At 38.2% G+C, this 16856-nt stretch overlaps 1 protein-coding gene across 1 annotated transcript in view; it reads right to left on the reverse strand.

Annotated features, from left to right (window-relative positions):
- The window catches only part of LOC111155470 (protein tyrosine phosphatase, non-receptor type 13), a 212861-nt gene that overhangs the window by 161243 nt on the left and 34762 nt on the right, over nt 1-16856 (reverse strand). The window contains exon 2 of the mRNA XM_022515639.1: nt 2353-2472. Coding sequence (XP_022371347.1) covers nt 2353-2467 — 115 coding nt within the window. The 5' untranslated portion in view covers nt 2468-2472. The remainder of the gene's footprint in view (nt 1-2352; nt 2473-16856) is intronic.

Here is a 16856-nt window from a genome sequence, read left to right on the forward strand (position 1 = left end):
GCCTGCCTCTCTGCCTACTTGTGATCTCTCTCTCTGTTAAATAAATAAATAAAATCTTAAAAAAAAAAAAAAAGACAAAACCAGAGAAGAAAATATATTTGAGAAAAACAAACTTCTTAGAGACCACTGTATTTTACTTGCTTTTCCACTGCTAACAGTCCTACTGTTATTCATAAGGGGGTGTACTAGAAAACCAAGACCAACACCATTCCTTCACAAACTAAGCAAAGTAATAATTTTTTAATTTCAGTTTGTTATAATAGTCAGGAGAAGAACTTGGGCCAAAAAGACACCGTGTTATCAAACAAAGAAATGAAAATCTAAGAGATTTCAGGTAAAAAAAAAAAAACAAATAAGCATAAATTCCCTCCAAATAAATACAAATTTCCAATTGGCAATTACAGTAGTTGGTAATTTCTAGACTGCCAAAGAAGCCAAATTCAATTTCTCTGTATTACTGTTGTTTGACTGTGAATTGGACTGAAGGCCTTATGGTATCCAGCTCCCACTGGATAGTGTTTAAGACCTAAATGCCTCACAATTCATTTTATAACATAACCAGTCTCTCCATTGTAATGTGCCAATATGCTGTGCAGTAATTTTATCTCAATGACAAGTACTTTACATTCAGCCATTCAATCTCTATTAACATTATAAAATTTGAAAGAAGAAAACCCCCAGGTATTTGCAGTGTGCCAGATACTCTGTATGAGTCATGGCCAGGGCAGTGATCCTGCCATTAGTATAATAAAAAGAGGTATTATCTCTCCCTCCTTTGAACATCTCTAGTACTTACTGCCCCAATCATTTATTTGGCACAGTAAACTCTACACATGCATCCTGTCTGATCTGAGTGAACCTTTAAGGCCAACGGTGTCCTCTACTTGGGATCTTCCACACAAAACCTCACAGCCAACAGTTGTTTCTTAAATATTAAACTGGCTATTAGCTAAGGAATGCCACCAACATATCCTTCCTTCAACAACATCTTTGGAGCACGGTTACTGCTCTATATTCTGGAATACCCATACTTCTTAATTGTCTGACAATTAAAATTAAAATGAAGCAAAGACAAGGTCTACTTAAAATAGCTAGATTTAAGTAAGTGGCATTATATAAAACGAATACATTTTCTGTAGAGTAATCCTAACTCTAATCAAAGATTCTCAAACACCTAGTTTATAGCAGAATTGGGAGGGCCCTAACACTGTTTCAAATTCCTGTCCCTGGATTAGAATATAAAAGCAACTATGGCAAAGCTTTATCACCTGTCTCCAAACATTCTTCCTCTCTGCTCTAGACCTTCTTATACTCAATGAGTGGTCACCCCTACACCTTCCAAAAGGTTCCCATGGCTCATGGTCTTCAGCGATTCCCCCACATAATGATTCTCTCACAGGTATCAGAATATCCTTAAGGACTTGATAAACATAAATTGCTGGGCCCTACCCCTAGAGTTTTGTATTCAGTAGGTCTAGCATGGGCCTACGTTATTTGCATTTCTAACCAATTTCAGATGATGGAGATGCTACCCATCCAGATACCATACTTTGAGAAACCATTATATGCTCCAATCTTCCCCCATTTCTGTAACAATTATTGTGTCTGATTAAATTACTCAAAACAGTTTTAAAGTTTAATTCTTCTTTTAGATGAAGCTTGGTTTCTTTATTTACTATTCTGAATAGGTGTTGGCCATGTGGTCTGAATGGTGAATACCATCTTCATGTAGAGCATTTCAGTAGAGTATTAAATGTTTCTGGACAGTGACTCCCCAACTTTTCCAGCTCCAAAATGCCACACAGTGATTTGGACCAGGTGATCATCTCTATAGGGAAGCACCAAACTAGTTATACAATCTACATTATCCCAATTTGGAGTTACAGGGATACACATATTATTGTTTCTGACAGGAATGTTTTCCCCTGCTTCTCCTCTGGTTAACTTCTCTTATTTCAGATCTTAGCTCAGAGATGACTTATTCAGGGAACTTTCCTTTTCTTCCCCATGACCGGGTCAAATCCTATTAGGGGTCATAGCCACTGATTCCCCTCCTTTGTAGCCCTTGTCATGGTTGCATTTTTTACATTTGCTTATATATTTTACTAATAGCAATTTTCTGCACTGGATTACAAGCTCCCGTCAATGTTTTTGGTTTTGATCAGCATTGTATTTTCAGCACCTAGCACAATATGAGGGACAAAGAAGATGTTCAAATGAAGGTAGAGAAGATCTGAGCTTTTTTAGTCCAAAGAAAGAAAAAAAAAAGTATTCCTTTCTATATTCTGCCTCCTTATGTGTTTTTCACCTGATATGCCAAAAAAAAAAAAAAAAAGGAACAAAAAGACTTACCTTTTCTGAATAATTCTTGGAGACTTTCAGCACTTTGATTTAATACAGCCCATATTTCTTCTTCCTGCAGAGGTCCACCCCGCACCTCGAGGGCCTCAGCTAGTGACACGTGCATATTACCTAAGAAGCAAAGGTAACAGATGGGGTACACATCAGCAACTTGTACTGCACTTACAGTAGTGAAGTTCCCTACTAGTGATGAGAGACTGAGGTTCCTGCCTACCTAATTTCTCAATATGGTCTTCAATCTAGGTATTACCCTACAGCTCAAATTCATAGAGGATAAAGGAACTGGAGGGAAAAAACCTCAAACCAGCTCCTTGCCCTAGCCCCATAGGGCCAGCTTTTTGGTCTGAACCAGAAAACAGATGATGACTATTTATTTCATGGGAGAAAACAGAAAGTTCAAGGTACCAGGAGGCAGCAAAGTGCAGATGATTACATCAAAACAGCCAGACCGAACAGAAGGCCTTACACATTATAGTTCTAGGCTTCATTCTATGCATCCCAGCTAAAATGAGGAGAGGAGCTCCTACAGCCTCAATGCGTGGAGCTGAAATAAGATGGAACACATTTCTTCCATTCACTAACTGATTTCTCTGACTTCGATATATATAGTATAACTATAAATTTTGCACTGAATGGACTTAAGTACTTCTAGGTCCAACTATGCTGTCAACTTATCATTTGCCCTGGGAAAAGTCATTTCATGTCTAAAACTCAGTTTCTGGGACGCCTGGGTGGCTCAGTTGGTTAAGCAGCTGCCTTCGGCTCAGGTCATGATCCCAGCGTCCTGGGATCGAGTCCCGCATCGGGCTCCTTGCTTGTCAGGGAGCCTGCTTCTCCCTCTGCCTCTGCCTGCCATTCTGTCTGCCTGTGCTTGCTCTCTCTCCCTCTCTCTCTCTGACAAATAAATAAATAAAATCTTAAAAAAAAAAAATAAAAAAAAAAATAAAACTCAGTTTCTCATATGTGACATGGGAATAATAATAATTAATAATAATGATGCCATTTTCGGGTTTATAATGGAGAAAAAGTCTATTCCTGTAAACGTGCTTTGTAATCTAACTCTATGGAGAATGAATTAAAAACTCAGAAGGGTGACTTTGTAGGGACATTTTTGTAGGGTCAGTTTTTTTCAATGGCATTCAATTAAGCGGGTGATATAATGACAATTTTTAAGGTTTTCTATGGGGCACAATAATCCTTCTTTCATTATGAAAGGTGGGAATGCAGCTAATCAATATCATCATACATTAAGTTTCCTTCATTGACATTTCTTGAAAAGACGATTACTCTTGATCACTAAGATTTCTAACCATCCCAACCAATTTAAGTGTAATGTGCATAATGTATATCTCTTGGTAGGCAGAAAGAGATGGGTTTGGAAAAGAAGCTAGAGGAAGTGGAAAATGTTAAATGCTTATTTTCTGTAATTATATCCTTCATTAAATTTTAAAATTAACATATAAAAAACAGCTGTTTCAGACAAAAGCTGACTTTGTTTATTCAACTAACAAGGATAGCTAATATTTTTTTAAAATTTGTATTTATGTTACTTTAACCCAGACTGGAAAAAGGCAACTCCAGCTACAAATGAGGACAACCTTGTCCTGCCACTTTCCTTTTCAAATGTTTACCATAGCATTTTATGCTTAGGATCTGCCTTGAGGAGTATGCACTTAAATGCACAATGTAGTAGTTAAAAGGGAAGATATAAGATATTGCTTAGAAAAAGCCAAAGGCATTTTTACCTAGCTTATACAGAAGTGATTATTTATTCAGGCACCCATCCCCCCCAAAAATACTCTGTCTCTTATGCACTTGATTAAATGATAGTACATTAAAAAAAAAAAAAAAGAATAAGCTGCATTGCTTTCTAAGAGACATCTGAGTTATTATCTTCTGCATAAAGCACCGTATGAAATTTGAAGTTTCAACAGACACATCAAGATATTATTAGAAATCAGATACCAACAGGATTTGTGAGATAGTCTACCCTGTAGCAAATTTCCAAAGTAAGATGTCTGAGAACAGGTTACCTTGCTCTAAAGCCTACACACAAGATAAAAAGAGTAGAGAGAAAATTGCATATGAAGAAATTTCTTTGAAGATAGCTATACTGATTTTCATGCCCCCACCAAAACAGGGGGTGTATAGAAAGGTGCCTTTGTTTGACCCTACCTGGTAAACGAGGCCTCCATTGGACCCCTATGAGTGCTTCCCTGATATTAGGGAGAATGCCATTGGGAGGACACCACAGACTGGTGCCTGAGGAGGGCACATGAGATTCAGAGTGAGAAAGCATGCTGTTTTGGGGATGGGGAGATGTAAATAAGCAGGCCCACACAGATGGCCAGCTTGGAGCTACCAAAATCCTACGCAGATGATGAAAATGTTACAAAATTCAGGTTGTGGTAATGGTTGCATAACTCCGTGTCTGCACTAAAAACCACTGAAGGTACATTTTAGAAGAGTAAATTTTATGATATGTCAATTATATCTCAGGAAAGTTATCTTAAAAAAAAACACAAAATCCCAACCATACTCAGAGTACCTCTTGAGTTCCCAGAGTACCTCCAGAAGGGGGAAGGTGGGGGAAGGGTGGATGAACAGGAAGGATGAAAGGGTAGGAATAGAAGGAGGAGAAGGAAGAGGAAAAAGAATTCAGTACTGGCTCATAGGAGGAATCATTTTCTGAAATGTCACAGGAAATATAGCTCCAGTAAAGGTCTCTGAAGAACACACAAAAGTACACATAAGAGAAAGAGTCAGCCTTAAGAACTTACAAGTTCAAAAAGAGTTACGAGTCAGGTAAAAAATTGTTTGCCTCTACCTTTCTTCCTGCCCCCAGTTTAAATTCTGATGCGATCAGATAAAGCAACTTTCCAGTGGGTAAGGAGATAAACAACAGAAAAAGTCAAGCACGCTGCCTTCCACCTATAGCTAACCGTAGCAAGGGGAGGGAATAGTTTTAGCTTTGAATGAGGACATAACTGCTGATTAATATACTAACTAGGCACTTTTAATTATGGAATTGACACTGTATTTTCAACTTGAGTGACTGTAGTTATTAAGTGACTATAAGGAGAGAATGATGGACCTGCGTTTTTATTTTTAATATTCATTCATTCATTTATTTATTTATTTTGAGAGAGAGAGAGAGAGTGTATGCCTCCACATGCATGCGAGGGAGAGGGGGCAGAGGGAAAGGAGAGAGAGAATCAAGCAGGCTTCATGCCCAGTGTGGAGCCCGATGTGGGCGTTTGATCTCACCACCATGAGGTCATGACCTGAGCCAAAGTCAAGTGTCAGGCACCTAACTGACTCAGACACCCAGATGCTCCAGACTGAGTTTTTTACATATAGGCAAGAGAAGAACTTCTCTTATGAAAGGAAGGAAAGAAGGAAGAGAGGACGGAAGGAAGGAAGGGAAACAGAATAAATTGCTTATGATTATACCTTATTCATTGTAAAGAAAGTGATCTGTATCACACACACGAAGTTTTAAATCTTAAGATACAGATTTTTACTTATTTTTAAAGGAATATGTTTTTAAAATATAACTATTTCCTATAAGAAAATGAAAAAGTTAAAGTAACTTCTCAACCAACAGAATTTTTTTCAGTGTTTGACTTCTCTATCTATAAAGATTACTAATTATACTTCTGTTGTTTGACTCAATCAGGCTGAATTGTATTTTATTAATCTTCTTAATTTTTATTAAATTTTTTCCTATTTAGTGTAGTGGGATCTCTATGCATCTCTGGTTGGAACTTTTGGAACTCTAAAACATAGAAGGAACATTGTTTTTTCAAACAATATTATCTAGCTAACAGAATAGATGGAAATTTATAATTTATAGTTTGCTAAAAAAAAAAAAAGGCTTAAGATTTTTAAAAAGTGCATCACCCTTCTAATCGCCCAGTCTCAAAACTTAATGTAATGTTAGAGCAGCTTTCTAAAAATCAAACACTATACCTTCTAAATTGTCATCATGTTTGGTGACCATCATCATCTTTTTTTCTATTAGTTTTATTCACCTTTACTACAGGTTTCCAGATTATTAGTTCTGAAAGGACAAGACAAAGGAATGAAAGAAAGGCAGAAGTAGAAAGATGCAAAAGGAAAGAAAAAAGAGAAGAAGTGGAGAAAAGGAAGCTTGAAGTCAACCAATAGACAAGGGAAACAATTTGTCATGAAATTTAATATTTTTTAAGTTTTTTTTTTTTGGACAGAGGGAGTGAAAGCACAAGCAGGGAAAACGGTAGAGACAGAGAGAAGCAGGTTTCTGCTAAGCAGGGAGCCCACTGTGAGGCTGGATCCCACAACCCTGGGATCATGACCTGAGCCGAAGGCAGACGCTTAATGCATGACCCAGGCGCCCCTGTCATGAAAATTCTTAAAGTGTATTACTTCAGTTATTTTCTTTAGGCAGTACCAGATAACCTGGGGTAGAGATGTATGACTGGAATTATTTTACTATCAAAGAGGTTCTGCTTTACAGTAAATTTAACCATATTCTTCACTTTGTTTCCTTGAATGTTGTTGGTTACATAAATTAGTTTAAGGGAAGACTTTCAAATAAGAAAAATTAATTATATTACATAACCAAAATCATTATTGTGTTTTTAGTTAACACAAGTATTAATCGTCATGACCTTAAATCTGTGCCCAGTCCGACAAAGCCACAAAAGGATTCTAACAGATGTCATTTTAATCCTGAGGGATTTGTGTCACTCACAAATAGGGAGCCCAGAAAAGTGATTCCAGAAAGAATGAAATAGTAAACAGATTAATTGAATCCAATCAAGTCATGTAACAACTTGTCTGGGGGTGGGGGATAGACTAATGAATTCGGTGTGTCTAAGTTGATTCTAAGAAAATAGGGCTATAAGATTACCATATTTTAGCACAAAACAACTATAGAATACAGCTGTGTGTGTGCGCCACTAGTTTTGGGCAAATATCCACTCACTGTCTTGGCTAAAGACATCTTTGGTCATTAAAAACCCATGAGCTGAGAAAGCAACCCCCAAAATCATAAGTATCTTTTAACCTAAAAGATTCACAATGAAGTTAATAAAAAGTTTAAGAGAAATAAGCTCATATATTGGTATTTTTGAAAATTAAAGAACCTTTGGGGCACCTGGGTGGCTCATTTGGTCAAGTGTCCAACTCCTGATTTTGGCTCAGGTCATGATCTCAGGGTTGGGGGATTGAGCCCTCCACGGGGCTCCCCACTGGTTGGGGTGTCTGCTTGAGATTCTCTCTCTACCCCTCCTCTTGCTCATGCATATGCTCTCTTTAAAATAAATAAATAAATCTTGGGACACCTGGGTGGCTCAGTTAGTTAAATCACTGCCTTCGGCTCAGGTCATATAATCCCAGGGTCCTTGGATCAAGTCCTGCATCGGGTTCCTTGCTCAGCAGGGAGCCTGCTTCTCTCTCTGCCTCTGTCTGCTGCTCCCCCTGCCTGCTTGTGCTCACTCTCTCTCTGACAAATAAACAAATAGATAAAATCTTCAAAAAAAATCTTCAAAAATAAAATTAAAGAATCTGTATATATTTGGTATTTAGTTGTTTCTAATGTTTAAGAGAACTAGGTCAGATACAATAACAGATAGACTTTGTGATGCCAATTTAAATAAAGTAATTGGGAAAATGAGTGCAGGCTTGTATTTTAAAATGTACAAAATGTCACTGGAACATCTAAGAGAACTTAAATCTCAGCATACTTACAAGTTTTCATTCATCAGGTTTATTTAAGTACTTGAGAAGGGTTGTTTTATGGTTTTTTTTTTTTTTTTGGTCAGACAACAGAAATATCTTTTATTTTTAAAGATTTATTTATTTTAGAAAGAGAGAGCATAAGTGGAAGAGGCAGAGGAAGAGGTAGAGAGAGAATCTCAAGCCAACTCTGCAATGAGCAAATCTGACACAGGGCTCAATTTCACCATCCCGGGATCACTACCAGAGCCAAAACCAAGAGTTAGACGTTCAACCAACTGTGCCACAAAGGTGCCCTTGAAATACTTTTAAAAATTTACTGTTAGTTGTATGAGTGCAGTTTAAAATATTTAAGAAAATTTAATTAATAAAGTTTGGAAAATGTGATTACAAACGAAAGAACTCCTTAAGAGTAACTAAAAATCATCTACAAGTATAACTAAATTGACCTTAGAAGCTTAAGAACTAGGTTTTAGAATTTCTTATTTAATAATAATTTAAAATTATTTTCAATAACCTTTTCTGCATACCATAATACCCCGGTGGCCATTTTTTAAAAACTATTTATTTTAGAAAGAGAGAAAGAGAGAGCACACAAGTGGGCAGGGCAGAGCGAGACGGAAGGAGAATCTCAAGCAGACCCTTCGCTGAGCATGGAGCTGACACAGGGCCGACATGGGGCTCAATCTCACGACCCCGAGATCAGGACCTGAGCTGAAATCAAGAGTTAGATGTTCAATGAACTGTACCACCCAGGCACCCCACAAGCCTTTTTTTTTTTAAAGTTAGGAGAAAATCAATTAGACAAACTCTTCTTAGACACAGTATCAAATGGAAAAGGGGACCATCTTGCATGGTTGACGGGAATGCAAACTGGTGTAGCTGCCCTGGGGAACAGTATGGAGGTTCCTCAAAAAGTTAAAAATAGAGCTATCCTATGATCCACCAATTGTACTAGTAGGTATTTACCCAAAGGATACATAAATACTGATTCTAAGGGGCACCTGCACCCCAAAATTTAAAGCAGCAATGTCCACAACAGCCAAACTATGAAAAGAGCCCAGATGCCCACCTGCAGATGAATGGATAAAGGGACACTGTGTGTTTACACACAAATATGCACACAGAGACACACAGAGACACACAGAGACACACACACACACACACAAATACGCAGCCATCAAAAAGAATGAAGGCTTGCGCTGCCTTCGGCTCAGGTCATGATCTCGGGGTCCTGGGATCAAGTCCCGCATCGGGCTCTCTGCTCGGCAGGGAGCCTGCTTCCCTCTCTCTCTCTCTGCCTGCCTCTCTGCCTACTTGTGATCTCTCTCTGTCAAATAAATAAATAAAATCTTTAAAAAAAAAAAAAAAAGAATGAAGGCTTGCCATTTGCAACAATGTAGATGAAACTAAGGGGTATTATGCTGAATGAAATAAGTCAGAGTAAGACCAATACTATATGATTTCACTAATATGTGGAATTTAAGAAATAAAACAGATGAACATAGGGGAAGGAAAGGAAAAATTAAAAAAAAAAATGAAAACAGAGGAGACAAATAATTGTTTGAGGATGGCATTGCCCTGTAGGAAGCCTGTGGGAGTGATTATAAAAGGACATGAGAAAATGACTGGAGATGATGCGTATGTTCATTACCTGTATTGTGATGATGATTTCACAGCTGCATAAATATTTCATAACTTACCAAATTGTATACTTTAAATACGTATAGTTTATTATATACATATGTCAATTATGCATCAATAACACTGTTTAAAAGAGGAAAAACAATCTAAACTTCACAAAAGCAAGACAGCAATGCTTTTCTTTGTCTCATGAAGCTGTCTGAATTTTTTTTTATTGTCAGAAGAAACCAACCCCCAACTTAGGTAACACATGCTTTTTAAAAACAAAACATGCTGAGCGAAATAAGTCAACCAGAGAAAGACAATTACCATATGATCTCCCTGATATAAGGAATTTGAGAAGTAATGTGGGGGACGGGGGTTGAGAGGTAGGGAAGGAAAAAATGGAATAAGCTGGGATTGGGAGGGAGAAAAACCATAACAGACTCTTAATCTCACAAAACAAACTGAGGGTTGTGGTGGGGTGGGGGGTAGGGATAGGGTGATTAGGTTATGGACATTGGGGAAGGTATATGTTATAGTGAGTACTATGAAGTGTGTAAGCCTGACGATTCACAGACCTGTACCCCTGGGGCTAATAATGCATTATATATTAATAAAAAATAAAAAATATTTAAAAAAGTCATATTCCTGCAAAAAACAGAACAAAACACTTGTTTTCTAAGAGTTAACTTCTCCCACTTAAAAAACAAATCTATAAGACTACAAAAACAAAATCTATGGCTAAGGTCTACAATCTTCCTCCTCAAACAGCCAAAGCATATCTGAGATGCCATGTAACTTAGACATTGGTAAAATTAGAATTTGTGCTTTGATAACACAATCTTTTTAAAAACTCATTACTCAAGAAAGCAATCCCTTGTTTTTCTCTCAACTTCTAATTTTGTAAGCATTTAGGCCCAAAATGATAAACACAATAATTAGAGGACACATTAAATAGTGTGAGATTATTTCTACTTTTTAACTACTGATCCAGAATGGCTGACACCAAGACAGATACATTCAAAGTAGAAACAATAAAAGCACTATTATAACTCTAGAAGACTGAAAGTGAATCTCCCTAAATAAATGAATAAATACATTACAATTTCTTTCCATTAGGGTATAGGTATATACAGATTAAAGAGTGGGGAAAAAACATTATTGCCTAATATAGTCCAGAAAGATTAAGGAAGAATTGGGATTTTTTAGGAGAAAAAGAGATAAAACCTAGTGAAGTTTTAATTGGAGGTTGCCACAGAATAGAAAACAGCATGTGTCTAAACATTTTTATTGAAGTTGGAGCAAGGCTTAATATTTGTCAACTTTTCCATTTTACTTTTCCAGTGAGAGAAGAGAAACTAAAACAAACACAAGCCTAAATTGCTTTTCTGAGCCTCTGGCTCATGTCAACCACTTATCTAAACAGAAATCATATATGCCTATTCCCTGCTTTCAAAGACAGCTTCAAAAAACAAGAAGAAAAACTCTGGAATGCTTCACCCTCTATATATCACTTAAACTTAGGAGGAAAGTAAAATGGGGGGTGCCTGGGTGGCTCAGCGGGTTAAGCCTCTGCCTTCAGCTTGGGTCATGGTCTCAGGGTCCTGGGATCAAGCCCCGCATTGGGCCCTCTGCTCACTGGGGAGCCTGCTTTCCTTCCTCTCTCTGCCTCTCTGCCTGCCTCTCTGCCTACTTTCGATCTCTGTCAAATAGATAAATAAAATCTTAAAAAAAAAAAAAAAAAAGTAAAATGGGAGGGGGAAATCCCTAATTTCACATGTTACATTTTTCCTCGCCAACTGGGAAGTACCAACAGAAAGTAATGTAATGATAGAATTTCAGTTCTGAGTATTGTCTTTCTACATCACCCCTCCTCCCCACCCACTCACTTTTGCTAAGATCATTGCTTTTTTTTTTTTTTTTGTCAGACCTTTGGAAATGCCTCCTGAAGGATCATTGCTTTAGAGCACTTACTGGTTGTCCTCAAGAAATGCAGACTTAAAATATATCAGAGGGGGCAGCCACTAAAGGAAACAAATATGCATAAAGCATGAAAGATTAAGAAAAAAATTCCTATTTGTCCCTTATAGCATAATAAACAAATTAGTGTGGTAGGCAGAACTTTGAAATTGCCCTGAACATTCCTTCCATGTTATGAACAGCCTATGTAGGGGGTACATGGCAAAGACCAGGAGTGGCCTACAGGAGCAGGCAGTGTACTCCAGCGAACAACCATTAAGAAAATGGTCCTGCAATCACAAGGAACTGAATTCTAACAATCAGTGAGCATGGCATAGGATTCTGAGCCTCCGATGATACTGTAGTCCCAACTGACATTTTGATTTCAGTCTGGTTAGATCCTAAAAGGGGATCCAGTTAATTTACACCCAGACTCCTGACCAACAAGAAAAGTAAAATCATAAATGTGTTGCTTTAAGATGCTAAATTTTAAGCCGATAATTTGTTACACTAGAAAACTAATACAAATTTTGGTACCTGAACAAGGAATGCTGTATTAACAATAAAAACCTGAGCATGGCTTTGGAATTGGATATTGAATAGAAGCTGTGAGAATTTTGAGATGTGTGATAGGGAAAGTCTAACTTGCCTTGGATAGAACATTAATAGACATCTGGACCTTAATCTGGATGCTGCTGGTAAGGACTCAGAAGGAAATGAGGAACATGGTACAGGCATAACTTGGAGATACTGCGGGTCCAGTTTCACACCACCACAATAAAGTGAGTACTAAAATAAAGCAAATCAAATGAAATTTTTGGTTTCCCAAGCAGATAAATTATGATTACACTATAAAGTACTAAGTGTACGATAGTGTTATGTTAAAAAAAAAAAAATCACTGTATATACCTTAACTTTAGTGCTAAAGAATGCTAAGTGCCATCTAAACTTTCAGTGAATTATCTTGCTGGTAGATGGTCTTGCCTTGATGTTGATGGTGCTGACTGATCAAGGTGGTGGTTGCTAAAGGCTGGGGTGGCTGTGGCAATTTCTTAAAATAAGACAACATTGAAAAGGCCACATTGATGGATTCTTTCAGCATGACACCCATAGTAGAACTTTTTAAAAAACTGGAGTCAAGCTGGGGCGCCTGGATGGCTCAATTGGTTAAGCATCTGACTCTTGATTTCTGCTCGGGTCATGATCTTAGGGTTGTGAGCTGGAGCCAAGTGTTGGGCTAAATGTTCAGCAAGGAGACTGCTTGAGATTCTCTCTCTCCTTATTGTCCCTCCACACCTCCCATGTGAGCTCTCTCTTAAATAAATAAGTTTTTAATAATAAATAAAATAAAAACTGGAGTCGATCCTCTCAAACCCTGTTCCTTCTTTATCAGTGAAGTTGATGTAATATTCTAGATCCTTTGCTGTCATTTTGACAATCTTCATCGTATCTTCACCAGGAGCAGATTGTATCTCAAGAAACCACTTTCTTAGCTCATCCATAAGAAGCCACTCTTCGTCTGTTAGATTTATCGTGAGATTGCAGCAATTCAGTCACACCTTTCGGCTCCACTTTTCATTCTAGTTCTTTTGCTATTTCTACCATAGCTGCAGTTACTTCCTCTACTTGCACTCCTCAAATGCATCCTCCATCCGAGGCTCAGAATCCTATGCCAAAGTCAACTTCTTCCAAAAGTCCTATTAATGTTGATACAGTTACCCCTTCCCATGAATCATGAATGTTTTTAATGACATCCAGAAAGTTCAATACTTTCTGGAAGATTTTCAATGTATTTTTCACAGGCCCATCAGATGAATCACTGTCTATGGCAGCTATAATCCTTACAATATGTATTTCTTAAATACAAAGTCACAAATAGTCCTTGATTTATTTATGGGCTGAGAATGGATGTTGTGTCAGCATGCACGAAAACAACATTAGTCTTGTACATGTCCATGAGAGCTCTGGGGTGACCAGGTGAATTGTCAATGAGCACTGATATTTTGAAAGGTATCTTTTTTCCTGAGCAAGCAGGTCTCAAGAATGGGCTTAAATATTCAGTAAACCATGTTATAAATAGATTTGTTGTCATCCGGGCTTTGTTGTTCCATTGAGGTGCAGGCAGATTAGATTTCACATAATTTTTAAGGGCGTGAGGAATTTCAGAATGGTTGAGTATTGAAAGTCACCAGTTGCACTACCCTTAACAAGAGAGCCAGCCTGTGTTTTAAAGCTTTGAAGCCAGGCATCAACTTTTCCTCTCTAAGCCACCTAAGTCCTAGATGGCATTGCCTTCCAATAGAAGGCTATTTCATCTACATTGAAAATCTGTTTACTGATGCCTTCAGTAATCATCTTAGTTAGATCTTCTGAATATCTTGCTGCAGTTTCTACATTACCACCTGCTGCTTCACTTTGACTTTTATGTTATTTTTAAAAAGATTTTATTTATTTGAGAGAGAGAGAGCATGAGCAGGGAAAAAGGAGTACAAGGAGACAGACGCAGGCTCCCCACCAAGCAGGGAGCCCGACTGGGACTCGATCCCAGGATCCTGAGATCATGAACTGAGCAGAAGGTAGACGCTTCACTGACTGAGCTACCCAAGCGCCCTTGACTTTTATGTTATAAAGATGGCTTCTTTCCTTAAACTTCATGAAATAACCTCTGCTAGCATCCATCTTCTCTTTTGTAGATTCCTCACCACTCTCAGCTTTCAGAGAACTGAAGAGAATTGGGTCCATGCTCTGGATTAGGCTTTGACAAGGGCATCTTGTGTGGCTGGTTTGATCTTCTGTCTTCTATCCAGGCCAATAAAACTTACTCCATATCAGCAATAAGGCTGTTCCACTTTCTTATAATTCCTGTGTTCACTAGAGTAGCACTTATTAATTTTCCTTCAAGAACTTTCCCTTTGCATTTACAACTTGGTTAGCTGTTTGGCACAAGAGACCTAGCTTTTGGCCTATCGTGGATTTTGAAATGCCTTCCTCACTAAGCTTAATTATTTCTAACCTTTGATTTCAAGTGAGAGACATATGACTCTTCCTTTCACTTAAAGGCCCTTGTAGAGTTATTAATTAGTCTGATTTCACTATTGTTGTGTCTCAGGGAATAGGGGAATCCGAGGAGTGGGAAAGAGATGGGGGAACTGTCAGTTGGTGGAGCAGTTAGAGTACATGCAATGTTTACTGATTACATTAACAATCTTATATTGGCACAATTTGTGGCATCCCAAAACAATTACAATAGTAACAGCAAAGATTACTGATCACACAGCACCATAACAAAATAGTTAAAAATTTGAAATCTACAAAAGCAAATACTGTTGGAAAAATGGCACTGACAGACTGGCTCAAGGCAGGTTGCCACAAATATTCAACTTCTTAAAAAAAAAAAAGTATCTGCAGAGTGCAGTAAAATGGGGTATGCCTCTACTCGAAGTTGGAATAAGGGGGACCCTTGTTATGTAGTAGCAGAAAGCTTGGCAACGTTGTATCCTACAGTTATATGGAAAGCAGAACTTACCAGTGTTAAAACTGGATATATAACTAAGGACATTTCCAAGTGATGTGTTGAAGGTGTTGTCTGGTTCACTTTTGTTCTTTATAGTAAAATGCAAAAGGGAAGAGATAAATTGAGGAACTAGTTACTAAAGAGAAAGGAAATAGGCCTCGATGATTTCTAAAATGCCCAGCCTCTCCAAATAGAAAGATGCTAAAAATAAAAAAATGTTTAACAAAAGAACGATGGAGAAAAAGACTTTTTTTTAAAAAAAGATTATTTGAGAGAGAGAGAGAGAGCCCATGAGTGTGTGGGGGGGGGGGGGGGGGGGGGGGGGGGGTGGGCAGGGGGAGGGGTAGAAGAACAAGCAGACTCACACTAAGCATGAAGCCCAAGGCAGGGCTCCATCTCACCACCCTGAGATCATGACCTGAGCCAAAATCAAGAGTTGGAGGCTTTCCTGACTGAGTCACCCAGGCACCCCAAAAGATGACTGTCTGGTAAGATTTCAAAAAGATCAAAAGGCCAAAGATTTAGTCACACAAAGGACCCTTTCAATATTTTAAGGGCCTCTAGTAAACTTTGGAGTTTTCCCTTAGCCATCTCAGAAGAGGGCAAAGACAAAAAAAGGATTATTTCATTTCTTGAAAACCCTACAAGTGTAGCTTTTGTCAAATGCAGTGAATCCCTGTGAAAGCCACTCAAAACCCAGAGTTTGAGGAAATTATTTCAACATAAACACTACCCCTTTGAACTAAAATGAAACAGAAGGAATATAAAATGGAAAAAGGCTGTTGGACTCCTCCCAAATGCCTGGCAGAAAGAAGTCTGATAAAACAAAGCAACTGCAAACATATATAACCTTCAAGAAAACGAAGAATGTTTCAGAAGGCAGAACCAAGACTGGGAAGGTAGAGTTGAGAGCCATGAATGTCTGTTCCTAAGCTTTGAAACCTAACCCAACCCAGCTGGGCTTGGTCTGCCAACATGGATTTCAGAACTGTTATGGACCAGTGACTCCTTTTTTAACTTTCCATTCTGTCCTTGCTATTTTGAACCATAATGACTATAATAATTATCCCGTGCCTGTACCACTATTTTATGTTGTGATGCTCTTTAATTTTACAGGTTCACAGATGACAAACAGGAGCCTCACCTATATCTAATTTAGATGATTTAAATAAGACTTTGAACTTTGAGCTGATGCTTTAATAAGATGAGAAAACTGGGAACCACGGTAACAGATGGATTTTGCTTCTGTGTATGTAAGGTGTAGGAGACATGAATACTTCAGGTCCAGAAGGTAGGCTGTGGTAGGCAGAATTCTGAGGTGGACTCCTGCCCCTCTGGTATACCAGACCTGTATAATCCCTTCCCCTTGAGTGTGAGCAGGACCTATCAGTAACAAAGGATAGTCTCAGTTGATTAGGTTATGTTAAAGAAGACTCTGTTGGAGCAGATTGTTTGTTTGCTTTAAAGATTTTATTTATTTGACAGAGAGCACAAGCAGGGGAGCAGCAGACAGAGGGAGAAGGAGAAGCAGGTTCCCTGCTGAACAGAGATCCTGACATGGGGCTCAATCCCAGGACCCTGGGATCATGATCTGAGCCTAAGGCAGATGCCTAAATGACCGAGCCACCCAGGCGCCCACTTCATGTTTTAACTGACAAAGCAATTTGCACTGAGG

Source organism: Enhydra lutris, unplaced genomic scaffold (assembly GCF_002288905.1).
Source record: "Enhydra lutris kenyoni isolate GAN:26980312 unplaced genomic scaffold, ASM228890v2 scaffoldscaffold3, whole genome shotgun sequence".
Taxonomy (NCBI): Eukaryota; Metazoa; Chordata; class Mammalia; order Carnivora; family Mustelidae; genus Enhydra; species Enhydra lutris.